Raw genomic sequence first — 17,378 nt, forward strand, 5'->3', positions numbered from 1 at the left:
GTAATAACAGAGACCATTGGGCCTCCAAAGGTGAAAATATTTACCATCTAGACATCTGCAGAAAGTTTGGTGATCCCTGCATATAGATGGTGAGATTTGGGGGTGTGAGGTGTTTTTTGGGTTTTTACCTTTTTTGTTATTTGTTGTATTGCACAGAATTTGCAATAAGCATTGTAATTTTTAATAAACCAATGAAACTACTTTGTATTTAAAAAATAACACCCTTCACTTGTGAGGTTTAGGCTAAGTGATCTTCTGGCTCACCTGGAGCTTCATGCCCTTCTGTCTGAGAAGCTGGTGTTTCCACAGAGAAGACCCAACACACGGCTGGCTGTCAGCTATGGGAATCTGGACCAGTCTGTCAGGTCCCCATCTGAAGAAGGCAGTTGTGAGACAGGAGGGCAGGGGGCAGGACACAACCTTTAAAAGAATGACATAGCCATTCAGGATACGACAAAAAGTGGTTAGAACCAACTAGATCCAAGATGGCAGATGATTCAACCTCCAGTAGACCTCATTATATGCTCGTTGTAATACATTAGCATATGCTAAATGACACACGCACAGGTACGATGACAGTTCCGAGGCCGACCATAAAAGGCCAAAATGTGGCCCAATTCCTGGAAATCCCCACCTCTCCTCCAAAATGGTTGGAATAATCCTCCCACTTGTTAGCCTATGAAATTACCCAGTGCATAAAAACTAACCACCCCATATTTCACGGCCACTCTCGCCTTTTGTGATGGACTACATTCTGTCTATGGAATGTGTTATCTCTCTAAATAAATCCACTTCTTACCTATCACTTTGTCTCTCACTGAATTCTTTCTGCGACAAGACATAAAGAACTTGAGCTTCATTAAGTCCTGAGACCAGGTGGACAATTTCAATTAAAAGACAGTGGGTTCAAGCCCCAGCCCATGGGTTCAAGTCCCAATCAGAGTTTCGTCTGGGTTCGAATCCCATTTGAGTTGTGCGGTTTCAGTTGTGTCACTGATTTTGGCAAACAATTTGAGAATACTGTCCAAATAATAAGACGATGGATAGGGGAAGGCAGGGGAAGAGAAATTTGTTTCCTATTTAGCATTTGCCAAAATCACAGCCTTCCGCAAATATCACATAACTCATTAAAAAATTCCTCATTTACTGAAACTAAAATGGAAGTGGCCCAAGAATCAGAAGAAAAGCTAATCAATCCTTCTCATGTGTTTAAAATCTCTTTCTCAACTGCATGTTAAATTCCCCATGCCCAGATAAAGGCATTTTCTCAAGATTCAACTTATAAAATGTTTCAGAATCCACACAATCCAAAGAAGGATGGTCAGAGTCTGTGAAATACCATCTGATTCACTTGTGAGAGAGAGAGGTTGTCAAACCAACAGCTGAGAGAAGAAAAAAGCTGCCCAGACGTGTCCATCACTTTGAGCTTTGCCCTTCAGCCTCTGGGCCACCCTCTGCACAGAGCTTTTCCACCAGGAAAACCTCCCTGATGATTTAAGCAGCCAAAGCAATCCCAGTGCAGGACGTAGGCCTGTCCCCGTTCTGCATATCAGTTCACCCAGCATAAATTATTAATTAATTGCAGAGCATTCCAAGGGCATGGAGGCCTAATTCTGCAGGATGAGCTATCAGCCACTGGAAACAAGGAGAAAAATTAAGACCTATGAATTACAGGTTTCATGATTCAAGATGTTTTCTGTCTTAAAATAATCAATAATGTTGATTTTATTCCCTCATTGAATAAATGTGCATATTCCCAGAACAGTAAATCTCCCCAACAGCAACCAGAATAAAAAGATCTCCAACAGAAATCTTCTGCTTCCTTCCTGATTAGGAAGCAACTTTGTTTTTTTCAAGAAAAGAAAAAAATTTATATTAAGGATCATTTTTACTGGAAAGGGTAACTGATCAACTATATCTAAAAACAGAAACTGCAAAAATTTTTCTTCATACATCTTCAGGTTTCTTACACAATCAGAAAGTTTTAAAATCATTTTTTATAGGTAAAAATTGAATTAGTTGGATATGCAACACAAGTTGAAGTTGTCTAAGAAAAGTGCTTATAGGGCTTCCCTGGTGGCGCAGTGGTTAAGAATCCACCTGTCAATGCAGGGGACATGAGTTCGAGCCCTGGTCCAGGAAGATCCCACATGCCGCTGAGCAACTAAGCCCATGTGCCACAACTACTGAGCCTGCACTCTAGAGCCCATGAGCCACAACTCCTGAAGCCCGCACACCACAACTACTGAAGCTTGCGTGCCTAGAACCCATGCTCCGCAAACAAGAGAAGCCACCACAATGAGAAGCCCGCGCACCGCAACGAAGAGTAGCCCCCACTCGCCACAACTAGAGAAAACCTGCAATGAAGACCCAACGTAGCCAAAAATAAATAAAATAAATAATTTTTTTTTAAAGTGCTTATAAATTCTTGTCATGAAACAAAAAACTAGAATAGGGCTTCCCTGGTGGTGCAGTGGTTAAGAATCTGCCTTCCAATGCAAGGGACACGGGTTTGTGCCCTGGCCCAGGAAGATCCCACATGCCATGGAGCAACTAAGCCCGTGCACCACAACTACTGAGCATGAGCTCTAGAGCCTGCAAGCCACAACTACTGAGCCCACGTGCCACAACTACTGAAGCCTGTGCACCTAGAGCCCGTGCTCCGCAACAAGAGAAGCCACGACAATGAGAAGTCCGCGCACCTCAACAAAGAGTAGCCCCCGCTCACCACAACTAGAGAAAGCCCGCACACAACAATGAAGACCCAACACAGCCAAAAATAAATAAATAAATAAATAAATAAATTTATTAAAAAAAAAAAAAACTAGAAGATATTTCTTTTGGAGATTTTACAATTTTTTTCTCAAATTTTACAGCTCCTCCCTATCTTATTATCAGTCATCCAGATGCTCAATGAAATCTAGGATATTCTCCCAAATATGTAAAATTCTCCACCCTGTCTTACCTCCACTACCCCATCCCCATTCCCCAAAGTCCCCTATTGAAAAAAATAAAAAGAAAAGACAAACATGACAATCTTTTTAAAGAAGAAAGAGAGGAAATGCAGATGTGTTTCAAAATGTCATCCTTCAACTGAACCACAAAAATGCTGAGGTCCAGTTGGGGAGGCCAGCCTATCTACAGAGGTGCATTTCTCCATGAATACGCAGGACAATTGCTCTGCAAATCAGCCAAGACATTAAGAACAATTCAAAAACAAACAACTTTGTATTCTGGATCAGAAATCCAATCCTGGGGATGAGAAAAATGGGTGAAGGAGGTCAAAAGATATAAACTTCCAGTCATAAAGTAAATAAGTCCTAGAAATATAATGTACAGCACGGTGACTATAATTAACAATACTGTATTGCATATTAGAAAGTTGCTAAGAGAGTAGATTTTAAAAGTTATCATCACAAGAATAAAAATCTGTGACTACATAAGATGACAGATGTCAACTACACTTATTGTGGTGATCATTTCACAATGTATACAAATATGGAATCATTATGTTGTACACCTGAAACTAATATAATGTTATATGTCAATTATACCTCAATTTTAAAAAGAAAAAAAAGAAATCTAATCACATTGCTAAAGCCCAGATATTCCATGGTCCACTCATCATTTAAGTCAAACTAAAACATTTCCAAAGGAAAACAGCCAACTGAGAGAAAATGTTTGAGGTTTCAAGCCTAAGGAAGGAAGTTCTACATATCTAACTTTACTCTTTGCCTGTCTAGACATCTTCTTTTGTGTGCTGAACATTTTGAATGATATGTTGTAGAGACTCTGAATTTTGTTGTATTCCTCTAAGAAGTGTGACAATTTGTTCTGACAGGCAGTTAAATGCTAAGAGGTCATCTTGATCCTGTTCAGTCTTGGGTTTGGGCCTTTTTAAGGCAGGTCTATTTCATTTTTGCTGTCAATGCTATGGCACGCATGCCCCTTATTCCTAGGACACAGTCCTTTCTCCTGAGATGAGCCTTTCTCGGGACTCAAATAAGTGTTCATCTCCACTTTAGCTGGATTAGAACTCCAACATCTCCCTAACACGTGCAACTTCTAAAATCACTGTTCACCTTTCAGTCCTCTAGAAGCTGTTCTCAATTGACTTTGTAGAGTCTCATTCAGTGCATATGTAGCTAAAGATTTGGCAAAGAACTTGAAGGGAGTCCCTAAACAGATTTCTGGGTCTGTTTCTCTTCAGCTGCCTCCTCTCTGGTACCCAAACCTGCAAGTTCCTCGGCCTTAGCAACTTTGACCTTCTGACTTTTCGTGCTTCCCCCAGCCAGACTCCTTACAGTGTAGAAAATGCCTCAGGCAAAAAGTTGGCATGAAAGAGGAATTCACCTTGCATACTTCCCTTCTCTCAAGAGCTGCAGCCCTATGACACTCACTGCCTGAGAATAGTTGCTCATATATTTTGTCCCATTTTATAGCTGTTAACAGTAAAAAAAATAAACCTATGACTCTGCCTTGGCAAGAACGGGAAGTTCGATGTATGTTAACATGCCAATAATTTTCATTGTTCTAAGAATAACAAAGACCTCTAAGCTGAAGTCATCAACAATCAGGTTTTTGTTGTTGTTGTTGTTGTTTTTAATTGAGGTATAGCTGATTTACAATGTTGTATTAATTTCAGTTGTAAAGTGATTCAGTTATACATACGTATATTTTTTTTCCAGATTCTTTTCCCTTATTACATTCCCTAGTTGTCATTTAAGCTCCCCGAACCTCAGTTTTCAACTCAGTAAAATAAGCTAAGCTGCACGATCACTGATGTCTCTTCTGGCTCTAGCATTTTATGACCCTTCTACTTCCACTACGTACGCTGGCTTAATGAGATGCACTACTTCAGGGGATCAAACCAGCAGTTCTTTGCAAAGGAAAAGTCCTTTCTGAAGCTCTTAGCCCATAAGAAATTCGTTGGGCCTCCAAGCCCTCCAGCAGTCCTCTCCATACTTGAACGATGGTGCATGGGGGTCCAGGTCAGCACAGAGGGTGGGAATCTACAAGCACAGCATGGTGGACCAAGTCAGACTTCAGAGCCCAACAGACCCAATTTCCAAGCTCCTATATAGAGAGGTCCTGTCACTTCACCTCTCTGAACCTGCTTCTTCATCTATGAAATGGCCAGAATAATGCTACCTTGCAGGGATATTTTGGAGATCAAATGAGCTAAGCTGCTGATGTATATGTTTGGGGGTAACCCACTGAAGACATTTTTCCTACTGATATTTAAAGATGCACAAAGACCTCTGAAAAATTGCAACTCATACATTAAGTTTTGAGATTCCTTCCCCACCAGCCCATCAGCACCATCCCCCTTGCATGACTGCCATTATCACCACTGCATGGAGGGGGTGGGAGCAGTAATCTGTGGTCAGTAGCACCTCCAAAGTGGTGTCTCATTGCCTATCCCCTTCCTTAGGAAGGAATCAGATTTTTTTTTTTTTCACTTTAAATGAAAAACAATTGGGAAGGCTTTGATCAATTAACATTATCTCAAGAAGGGAATGGAATACATTTTTTAGATTTTAAGAACTGCAAAGGAAAACCACCTCAACACCTGGTCTCCTCAATGTCTTTAACCACCTACCCAAAATATTCTCAGAACTACAGGGAGGCAGGGTTTCAGATCCTCGGGGGAGGTCCCATGAGCCATTCAGGGGTGTTCACCCCTAGAGGAAAAGGACTGAGGACAGAGAACTGCTCCAGAGAAGCCACCGAGTGAGGCCCAGAGGGGGGAAAACCAGCCTTCCTCTGAAGGGCACCAACCTGCACTTGGTGATGGGGCAGGGGCCACACGGTCAAATGGATGGGGATAATTTGTGTTCAGCAGCGCCCTCAAGTGTCCAGAAATAGCCACTACAGAGAGCTGGACAATACTAAGATTTTTTTCCCCCACTCGAAAATGGAAGTTTGTAGTAATTTCTTCTCAGACCACAAATGTTTCAAGAAGTTTATGGATGATCCAAAAAGGAGAGGAAATCCCACGAATGTGATAATCAGCTTTCTGCCAATCTAGTGGCTGGACACCTGGGCTTATGTGTTCTGCATCAGTTCCCACCTACATATTACATGCATGCAGACCAGAAAAAGGGCTCATCACATGGTAGGTACTCAACAAATTCTTAATATCAACAAATGTGAGCTAAATTACATAAGGACAAAGGTATATATATATATATATATATATATATATATATATATATATGATGGAGGCAGGACTTAGTCAAAATGATGTTCACTAAAATATAAGCTTCGTAAAGATAGAATTTTTCTCATTTTGTCCACTGCTGGATCCCCAGCATTTAGAACAATGCCTGACATGTACAGATTAACAAATATTTGTTGAATTTCATGTTAAACAAATGGAAGGGAAAGCAGGACTTCTGGTAAGTGTCAAACGACTATGTCCTGATCCCTTTACTGTCCATTATATTTATCAGCAGCTTGAAAAAAGACCTAGAATGCCCACTTACCAAATTAGCTGACAACATTAAGCTGGGAAAAATAGTTACTATGCTGAATAACTTGCATTAAAATACTGTGAAAAAAAGGACTCAAGCTAGAAAACTGGGCTGAAACCAACAAGATGAAATGTAATTCATACAGATTTCCACATACAGGCTGAAAAAGTCAAATGTACAATTTCAGGACAGAGAAGGCCTGGCTTCACAGGAGTCTCAGAGGAAAGGACTTAAGCAACAAGGCCTGTATTAGCAACATTTGACACTATCACAACACTCATGCATGACAGATGGCCTCGTTGGAAGGGAGGGTCAAGAATAATGGTGAAGTGGTGGAGTAGTTCTATGGTGTCACGTATAGAATGTCACATTCATCTGGGGTATCACTTGGGTCCAGTGGGGTGGGCCCAGAGAGGAATGCATAAAATAGTGAGTGAGGAATCTTGAAAATGTATCATCTGAGGACAGTTAAAAACAAGAACAAGTGTTCGTTGCAGAAAAGAAAAGGCTCCTGGAGGGACAAGACTGTGTTTTCCAATACTAGTAGAACTGCCTTTGGTTCTGTGTACACCCAACAGACAAAACTAAGGCTAATAGATAGAAATTACAAGGCTTTAGAAGAGCTTCTCACAATCGAAAGCTGTTTGGAAATGGAATTAGCTGTCTTGGGAAGTTGTGGTTCCCAGTCATTGGAAGGAAAGAGAGGAGAATGAAGATTTGTATTTACTGAGCACGTGCTGCGTGTCAGGCACTGGACTAGATTTGTGTGATCTCAGTTCTTCCCCACATTCATCCTGTGATATAAGCATTTATTATTGATGTAGAATCCTTATATTCAAAACTACCCAACTGTAGATGGGTGGTTGATTGGAAAAAAAAATAAAGCACAGAATCATAAAAGATGATACATACATAACTCAAATATTCAATTTCGACTTAATACATATGAATGTTCTTTCATTCCCCAGCTTTGGTGTTGACCCAAGGCCTTTCTTTGAGGATAGATCTGCTGATTGGATCCACATGGTCTTTCTCTCATAAACTCCACCTATATGTAGTGATCATGATTTCCAGTTTCCATTTCTTTAAAGTGGAGCAAGAATTTAAACTCTCTTAAGAAGCAATCTAAATTGGAGACTTTTTCCAGGTTTTCCCCACACCTTGATACCTATCTCCTCTACACCTAATTCAAAAGCCAGTTTTTACTACTGGAATCTAGCAATTCTACTCCTGGTTATACACCCAGAGGAAATAAAATCACTATCTTGAAGAGATCTCTGCACTCCCAAGCTCACTGCAGCATTATTTGCAATAGTCAAGACATGGAAACAACCTGTATCGATTGATAGATGAATAGATAAAGAAAATGTGATATACATATCTTATGCTAAATGAAATAAGTCAGACAGGAAGAAATACTATATGATATCACTTACCTGAGGAATCTAAAAAAGTCAAACTCACAGGCGCAGAGAGTATGTTAGTGGTTGCCAGGGGGTTGGGGCGGGGGAAATGGGGAGCTGTTGGTCTGAAGGGTACGAACTCCCAGTTATAAGATGAATACGTTCCAGGGATCTAATGTACAGCATGGTGACTATAGTTAACAATACTGTATTACATGTTTGAAAGTTAAGAGAGTAGACCTTAAAAGTTCTCACCATAAAAAAAATAAAAGTGTAACCATGTGAGGTGATATATGTTAACTAGATTTTGTGGTAATCATTTCACAACATATACATATATGAAATCATCACGTGTACCCCTTAAACTTACACAATGTTATTTGTCAATTCTATCTCAATAAAGCTGGGCGGGGGAAGCCAGTTTCTTATCAATTCACCCCAGAACAGACAAAGCAATGGCAGGACCCCAGAAACTGGGTATTTAATTCATTTCCCTAGCGATCCGGGGGAAGCCATGAACTGAGGACCCTCAAAGGTGGACCAGCCCCGTAATCTCACCTAAGAGGAACTTGGCCTAGGAGGTTGCTGAAACTGCCCAAGGGCTTCAACGCTGCAGCTTCCCCTCACTTTTCACCGCCTCGCCCTCTGCAAGTCTTGTGTGGAAGAAGCTCCCCCTTCCCCGCCCCGCCCCCGACCCCTCAGAAAGAAAGGTCCTGGGGGCTCCAGCTGGTAAGTGAAAGAAAACGACAAGCTCTCCATCAAATCCAATCCCTTTCTTAGGTTCTGGGGTCTCGCCCCGTCCCCGTACACCCTTGCCTGATTGACACAAACTTGCTCTTTGCCTCTCCACGCTCACTCACATCCTGGTCTTCGTAAATCAACCCAGCTTCTCCCTCGGATTCTTTCGTGCAATACACCCCCTGCCTGCAGCTAAGGGGCTCTTAGCCAGGAGACGTTCTAATAGGAAAGAAGACAGGGAGGAGCCAGAGGATATCTGTTACAGCCATTATTTTCCACTCAGGATCTTATTTAGCATCTTCACTTGAGGGCCATAAATTGAACCTAGAGGGAGCCTCCCCGCCCCTCCCCCAGTGCGCAGTGAGGAGTTTATTAAAACGGGGACGCGTTACCTTGGGCCGATCCAAGGGAAACACTGTCACCACGTGGCCACTCCGGGTCATCACAGGCTGCCGCCGGCTTTCCCAGCGCCGCCTCCACCGGAGTGGGACCCAAACGGCATGATAAAACAGGTGGGCGCTCACATCACTTCCCTTCTTCTCTTTAAAAACTATTTCGTGTATAGTAATAGAAATACACTCACATGGCACAAAGCTCATAAAGTACAAAAGCTCTACAATATAAAGGCAATCCCCCCACCCTTGGACCCAGAGGCATTATTTAACTGAGCATTTATTTGCGTAGCCGGCAGGAGGCACTCTAAGCACACACGCAGGTACTCTCGTATCTGCACCAGTGTGAGGATGCTCGCCTATGGTGTTCGCTGCTGTATCCCTGGTTTGTAGCTGACACAACAGTCTGTGCCTTGATCTTTTCACCTACTTTATCTCATGCACAGTCCCTTTCTCTTGCAAATTTCAAAATCCCATCTCTCACAAATACAGTAGGAGAAATCAGAGATAGTAGATAAGAGACATGATTTTAGCGAAGTGGTCATGCCTGCCCACACAAAATCAACCCAGAACACTCACAATGGAATAAGTCTTAGAAACCCCCAGTTCAACCTTCTCATTTTACAGATGAGAAGACAGAGAGGGGAAGGTGTCCTGGGCTCATGTAGATTGAGCTGAACGTTTAGTTAGGGGGTCTGTACCTTGTTTTTAACCCCATGCCTGCCAGCTCTCCAGCTTTGCCTCCTGCCCCCTGTCCTAAGGGGCCCTGCTCCCGAGTGCCCAGCGCTGACCTTCCTCCCAGCGTTTACCAGAAATCTGGGTTCATTCCACCTGAGACCTGCTGCTAAATTCGGCAATTCCAAGGACCCTCCCTGGTCCTGAACAGCCCTGAGCACCAGCCCATGGGGTGAGCCAAACAGAATGGGCCTCAGCTGCCCTCAGAGCCCAGGTGCAGCATGAGAAATTTAGGCTGGATAGACCCAAAGAAGACTTTCTAACGGGCAAGATTGTTACAATCCAGAAATGAGTGGCTAAGGAAACTAACAGAATCTTTTCTGGAGATCTTTACAGTTGGATTAAGTTATTAAAAAATGGTGTGTATAATAATGAATCTATAATACCATAAAACACCAGATAAAACCTAATTAAAGAGCCAGAGGACTGCCTTGCATTTGGAATTCTCTTTCCAACATGCACTGACTGTATGCATTTTGCATAGTCAATATTAATAATTATGTATTTATTTATTTATTATTAACATTTAATTTTATTTATATTTATTATTTATATTTATAATATTAATATTTATTAATATTAATATTTTATTAATTCATATAAGGTGTGTATATTACACACCTATTTAGGTGAACTATATGTGCCACACTTTACACTGCCATTACCATGATGGTAACTTGAAGATTATCAGGCAAAATATTTGCATTTCTATTTCATGAGGAAAGGAACCCAAATGTTGTTTTCCCCTTAATTGGTACTTTCATAATTCATTGGGTGCATTGCAAGTTTTAACTTTTTGGCTCATTATATAATGGATCATTTTGAAATCGACCAAGGAATTATCGTTATTTTTAATGATCTGCAAATAGAAGTAATGCTAGTTGGCAGCATTTGATTTTAAGGACTCAATCAATAATTGTGTTTTAGAATATGGAAAAGCCCAAACGTGTGCAGGAAGGAATCTAGGATCATGGAAGGTTAGAGCTGGTATCTGAGAGATAGAACCCTAGCAAGATGGGGGAACTGAGGCACAGTGACAGCCAGAGAGATTTGGGGGAAGTTCAACCTCTGCCTAGGCCAGTCTGGCTGTGACATGGGTACCTGGTAAGCTCCCAGTTCGAAACAGGGGCTTGTTTTACCAGCTTCCTGGCCTCCTATGTATAAGCAAACACCCCTAGGGCAACTCTGAGGGAGAGCCTGTTCCTTCTCTGGACATTTGAAGTGACCTTCCTCCCAGCTTCTCCCACCTCCCCCCACCCCACCTACCTCCCAGCTTTGACCACCAGCCCCCTCTCCTGGCAGTTTGTTTGCATCACTGTGAATAATTGGGAGCCTTAAATGCCAGCTGCTTCTAATCAGTGCCTGCATGACATGCATAGGTTTAGGGAAGCAGCTGGCAAAGATGGGGCATGCTTTCTGTCACCAGAGCCAGAGTTAGCCAAGGCCCCCGCTTTCCCTGGAGGAACAGGTACTTAAAGGTACTAAGTCCTCCCCAAGGGCCCAGAATGGCAGCTGAGTGCACCTGAGACCCACTGATCTCAGGGAGTAGATCCCAGCTGCCCAAAGACTCTTGCCATGAGTGGGATGGCCAGCCGGGAGGTGGAAAACGGGAGAAAAGCAGAGAGAAAAGCGTACCGCTGAGCATGAGGGTCTGCTCTGGGCCCTGTGCTCTGGCCAGGAGAACACACCTTTCTGGGAGATTGTGACTCTTCTCTGCAAAAAAGTGACTTCTGCTCCAAAGTTGCGCGTCCGAGGGCTGCAGTCTCCCTTTCTAAATTTGTCTACCAGGAAGAGACACTTTCTCCCAAAATTTACACACAGTGGCCAGCAGGGGCCCCACTCTGTCCTCCCTGAAGGCCCTGTGGGGGAGCACGTTCCAGGACTGGCTGTGCAGAGTGAGAGGGTGGCTCCCCGACCTTCTTGCCAAGACAGGACAGGAGCCGAGTGGGAAAGTGCACGGTGCACAGCCGTGACGTGGGGAAGCCTTACAGCACCCAGGTGGACCACGTCATCACCTTGTTCTGTGAGGTGAGCCAGGCAGGGCTGATTGCCCTGCTCTCAGGCTTCAACACCCAGGACTGAGCCCAGGGGAGGGTCAGCGAGCACCGCCAGGCCACAAACGCAGGTGGTTGAAGTGGGACTTGAACTCAAGGTTTTTACTTCCATACCTTCCATCCTCTGCTCCTCCAACAGGAAGGACTTCCTGACGTGGTGTGATGTCCCCAGGAGGGCTGTGAGATCTGCTTTGCAGACATGTTGTGGGTTGGAAATGCGACAGAGGTGGAGGTGTCTGGCCTTGCTCCGCATTTTTACCCCATCCCCACTGTCTGTGGATAGTATCTATCCACCTCCACTGCCACGGTCAAAGCTACCAACATCTCTTGCTTGAAAAACTGCAGCGGCCTCTTCAGAAGTCAAATATGTATAAAAAATTACACATGTTCTGGTTGCCTCACCGAGTCACAGTGAAGGTGAAACAAAATATTGGGTTGGCCAAAAAGTTCCTTCAGTTTTTAAGTAAAAATAAAAGACACATTTTTCATTTTCACCAAGAACTTTATTGAACAACATATTCACCCTTTTGTTCCACTACCTTCGGCCATTTTTTAGGCAACTTCATAATTCCATCTTCCCAAAACTTTTTATCTTTTTGAGCAAAGAACTGTTCCAGGTGCCTTTTACAGTCTTCTAGGGAATTGAAACTTCTTCCATTAAGAGAATTTTGTAAAGACTAAAATAAATGGAAATCTGAAGGTGCAATGTCTGGTGAATACAGCGGATGAATCAGACCTTCCCAGCCAAGCTGTAACAGTTTTTGCCTGGTCGTCAAAGAAACATGTGGTCTTGTGTTATCCTGATGGATGATTATGGGTTTTCTGTTGACTAATTCTAGACGCTTTTCGTTGAGTGCTGCTTTCAGTTGGTCTAATAGGGAGCAGTACTTGTTGGAAATAATCGTCTGGTTTTCCGGAAGGAGCTCATAATAGAGATCTCCCTTCCAATCCCACCATATACACAACATCACCTTCTTTGGATGAAGACCGGCCTTTGGTGTGGTTGGTGGTGGTTCATTTCACTTGCCCCACGATCTCTTCCATTCCACATTGTTGTACAGTACCCATTTTTCATCGCCAATCACAATTTGTTTTAAAAACGGAACGTTTTCATTACATTTCAGTAGAGAATCATATGCAGAAATAGGGTCAAGAAGGTTTTTTTCACTTAATTTATGTGGAACCCAAACATCAAAGCGATTCACATAATCAAGCTGTTGCAAATGATTTTCAGCTCTTGATTTGGGTATTTTGAGTATGTCAGCTATCTCCCACATGGTATAATGTTGATTGTTCTCAATTAATGTCTCCATTTGATCGCTATCAACTTCAACTGGTCTACCTGACCGTGGGGCATCATCCAGCAAGAAATCTTCAGCACAAAACTTCGCAAACCACTTTTGAGAAGTTCAATCAATCACAGCACCTTCTCCATACACTGCACAAATCTTTTTTTTTTTTGCGTTTCCGTTGCATTTTTACCTTTATTGAAATAATAAAGCATAATATGCTGAAAATGTTGCCCTTTTTCTTCCATCTTCAATATTAAAATGGCTACACAAAAATTCACCAATTTTGATAAGTTTTTATTTTTTAATAAATTTATTTATTTATATATTTATTTTTGGCTGTGTTGGGTCTTCGTTGCTGCGCATGGGCTTCCTCTAGTTGTGGTGAGTGGGGGCTACTCTTCATTGTGGTGCATGGGCTTCTCATTGTGGTGGCTTCTCTTGTTGTGGAGCATGGGTTCTAGGTGTGGGAGCTTCAGTAGTTGTGGCACACGGGCTCAGTAGTTGTGGCTCATGGGCTCTAGAGCACAGGCTCAGTAGTTGTGGCGCACGGGCTAAGTTGCTCCATGGCATGTGGGATCTTCCCGGACCAGGGCTCGAACCCACGTCCCCTGCATTGGAAGGCAGATTCTAAACCACTGCGCCACCAGGGAAGTCTGATAAGTTTTTTTTTTTAATGCACACTGATAAGACAGCTGTCACAATACAATCTAACAAAATTGTTTTGATTGAAGTTAAATACAGCTAAGTGCTACTAGAGCTATCTTATGGAAAACGAACAAACAAACCTTTTGGCCAACCCAATAGTATATGGGGAAATACCTATCCCAATGCCTGGCACATTCTAGGTGCTCAAAAATGTTCTTTCAATTTAAAAGGGAAATAAGGTGGGAAATGCGGAGTTCACATCTCCCCAGAACTATGGCACCTGCTGGATGCTGGTGGGGGACCCCAATGCCCAAGGACATGGGAGGAACCCCCAAGCGAACCAGTAGGACGTGGGGGGACTGAGAGGGGAGGAGAAATGGAGGCCGGACAGGACCAGCGCCCCAAGGGGTGGCTGAGAGGGGGGAGGGGTTCCCACGCCTGGAGGGACCCTCGGGGGCTCGGATCAGTGGGGAAGCATGCCCAGCGTTTCCCTTGCCCAATCGCTGGGGAAGTCTGCCCAGCTCTTGGGCTGGGTTCTATGCCCTCAGAGATCCCCTCCTGACCGGGTCTGTCCTGAGGGCATAGGAGTGAGGCCAGGAGAGAACAGGAGAGGCAGGGGAGGGGAGTGGAGGGTGTTTGCCCCACCCACTCGGCCCGGGGAGCCTGCTGAGCTTCCAGGCCTGTCTCCCACCCTCCAAAGCCCCCTCCAGGCCACGTGGGTCCTGGGGTCATAGGAGGGAGGCTGGGGAGATCAGGAGAGGCAGGCAGGAGGGGGCCTCCTGACTGGAGGAGCAGGAGAGGATTGGAGGGCATTTACCCACCCACTCGGGGCCAGGAAGCCTGCAGGGCTCCCAGGTGGGGTCTCCCGCCCTCTGAAACCAGAGGTGGGAGGCAGCCTTTTCCCTTGAGCCTAAGCCCCACCCCCCACACCTCCCAGGGCCTTTTCCAGCCCTGTGGGTCCTAAGCATAGGCAACACCCGATGCCCAGACCTCCTCCCTGCTTAGCCCTGCCCTCCACAGCCAAGGCCTTTTCCACCTTTTTTTTTTTCTCCTCCTCTTTTTTACTATTGTGGTTCTGTTTTACCTTCTGGTTGTTGTTTCATCTATATTTTTATTTTTATATTTTTTCTAACATATCTGTAGTTTCCCAGTCTAATTTTATTTTTTACTTTGTTATTGTTCTCTTTTTTTTTTTTTTTGCCACCCCGTGTGGCGTGCAGGATGTTGGTTCACGAGCTGGGGGTCCAACCAAAGCTCCTGAGGTGGGAGATCTGAGTCTGAACCACTGAACTAACAGAGAACCTCAGACCCCAGGGAATATTCATTGGGCTGAGGTCTCCGAGAGGTCCTCATCTCAGCACCAAGACCCAGCTCTACCCAACAGCCTACAAACTCCAGTGTTGGAACCCTCAGGGCAAACAGGAACACAATCTGACTCACAAAAAAAAAAAAAAAAAAAAATGAGATGGCAACAAAATATGTCACAGATGAAGGAGCAAGGTAAAAACCTATAAGACCAAACAAATGAAGAGGAAATAGGCAATCTACCTGAAAAAGAATTCAGAGTAATAATAGTGAAGATATCCTGAATCTCGGAAATAGAATGGAGGCACAGATTGAGAAAATACAAGAAATGTTTAACAAAAATCTAGAAGAAATAAAGAACAAACAAACAGAAATCAACAACACAATAACTGAAATGAAAAATACACTAGAAGGAATCAATAACAGAATAACTGAGGTAGAAGAACGAATAAGTGAGCTGGAAAACAAAATGGTGTAAATAACTGCTGAGGAGCAGAATAAAGAGAAAAGAATGAAAAGAACTGAAGACAATCTCAGAGACCTCTGGGACAATACTAAACACACCAACATTCAAATTATAGGGGTCCCAGAAGAAGAAGAGAAAAAGAAAGGGTCTGAGAAAATATTTAGAAGAGATTATACTGGAAAACTTCCCTAACCTGGGAAAGGAAATAGTCACCCAAGTCTAGGGGGAACAGAGAGTCCCATCCAGGATAAACCCTAGGAGAAACACACCAAGACATATATTAATCAAACTAACAAAAATGAAATTCAAAGAAAAAATATTAAAAGCAGCAAGGGAAAAACAAAAAATAACATACAAAGGAATCCCCATAAGGTTATCAGCTGATTTTTCAGCAGAAACTCTGCAGGCCAGAAGGGAGTGGCAGGATATACTTAAAGGGATGAAAGAGAAAAATCTACAACCAACTCTACCCAGCAAGGATCTCATTCAGAGTTGAAGGAGAAATCAAAAGCCTTTCAGACAGAGATTAGGAACCAAGATGGTGGAGTAGAAGGACGTGCTCTCTCTCCCTCTTGCAAGAACACCAGAATCACAGCTAGCTGCTGGACAATCATTGACAGGAAGACACTGGAACTCACCAAAAAAGATACCCCACATCCAAAGACAAAGGAGAAGCCACCATAAGACGGTAGAAGGGGTGCAATCACAGTAAAATCAAATCCCATAACTGCTGCGTAGGTGACTCACAGACTGAAGAACACTTATACCACAGAAGTCCACCCACTGGAGTGAAGGTTCTCAGCCCCATGTCAGGTTCCCAACCTGGGGGTCCGGAAACGGGAGGAGGAATTCCTAGAGAATCAGACTTTGAAGGCTAGTGGGATTTGATTGCAGGACTTCGACAGGACTGGGGGAAACAGAGACTCCACTCTTGGAGGGCACACACAAAGTAGTGTGCGCATTGGGACCCAGGGAAAGGAGCTGTGACCCCAGGGGAGACTGAATCAGACCTACCTGCTAGTGTTGGAGGGTCTCCTGCAGAGGTGGACGGTGGCTGTGGCTCACTGTGGGGATAAGGACACTGGCAGCAGAAGTTCTGGGAAGTACTCCTTGGCATGAGCCCTCCCAGAGTTCACCATTAGCCCCACCAAAGAGCCCAGGTAGGCTCCAGTGTTGGGTTGCCTCAGGCCAAACAACCAACAGGGAGGGAACCAAGCCCCACCCATCAGCAGTCAAGCAGATTAAAGTTTTACTGAGCTCTGCCCACCAGAGCAACAGTCAGCTCTACCCACCACCAGTCCCTCCCATCAGGGAACTTGCACAAGCCTCTTAGATAGCCTCATCCCCCAGAAGGCAGACAGCAGAAGAAAGGAGAACTACAATTCTGCAGCCTGTGGAGCAAAAACCACATTCACAGAAAGATAGACAAGATGAAATGGCAGAGGGCTATGTACCAGATGAAGGAACAAGATAAAACCCCAGACAAACAACTAAATGAAGTGGAGATAGGCAACCTTCCAGAAAAAGAATTCAGAATAATGATAGTGAAGATGATCCAGGACCTTGGAAAAAGAATGGAGGCAAAGATCGAGAAGATGCAAGAAATGTTTAACAAAGACCTAGAAGAATTAAAGAACAAACAAACAGAGATGAACAATACAATAACTGAAATGAAAACTACACTCGAAGGAATCAATAGCAGAATAACTGAGGGAGAAGAATGGATTAGTGACCTGAAAGACAGAATGGTGGAATTCACTGCTGTGGAACAGAATAAAGAAAAAAGAATGAAAAGAAATGAAGACAGCCTAAGAGACCTCTGGGACAACATTAAACGCAACAGCATTCGTATTTTAGGGGTCCCAGAAGGAG

The 17,378-nt window shown here is 43.6% G+C and overlaps 1 protein-coding gene across 1 annotated transcript in view; it reads right to left on the reverse strand.

Moving 5' to 3' along the window:
• LOC309633015 (uncharacterized protein) overlaps positions 1 to 16,833 on the reverse strand; it is a 63,854-nt gene extending 47,021 nt beyond the window's left edge. The window contains exons 1-2 of the mRNA XM_082401283.1: positions 9,010 to 16,833; positions 265 to 420 (exon numbers count right to left, since the gene is read on the reverse strand). Of these exons, the coding sequence (XP_082257409.1) occupies positions 265 to 420; positions 9,010 to 9,216 (363 nt within the window). The 5' untranslated portion in view covers positions 9,217 to 16,833. The remainder of the gene's footprint in view (positions 1 to 264; positions 421 to 9,009) is intronic.
• Between the last annotated feature and the right edge of the window lie 545 nt (positions 16,834 to 17,378).

This window comes from Balaenoptera borealis, assembly GCF_965194805.1.
Source record: "Balaenoptera borealis genome assembly, chromosome: 8".
NCBI lineage: Eukaryota > Metazoa > Chordata > Mammalia > Artiodactyla > Balaenopteridae > Balaenoptera > Balaenoptera borealis.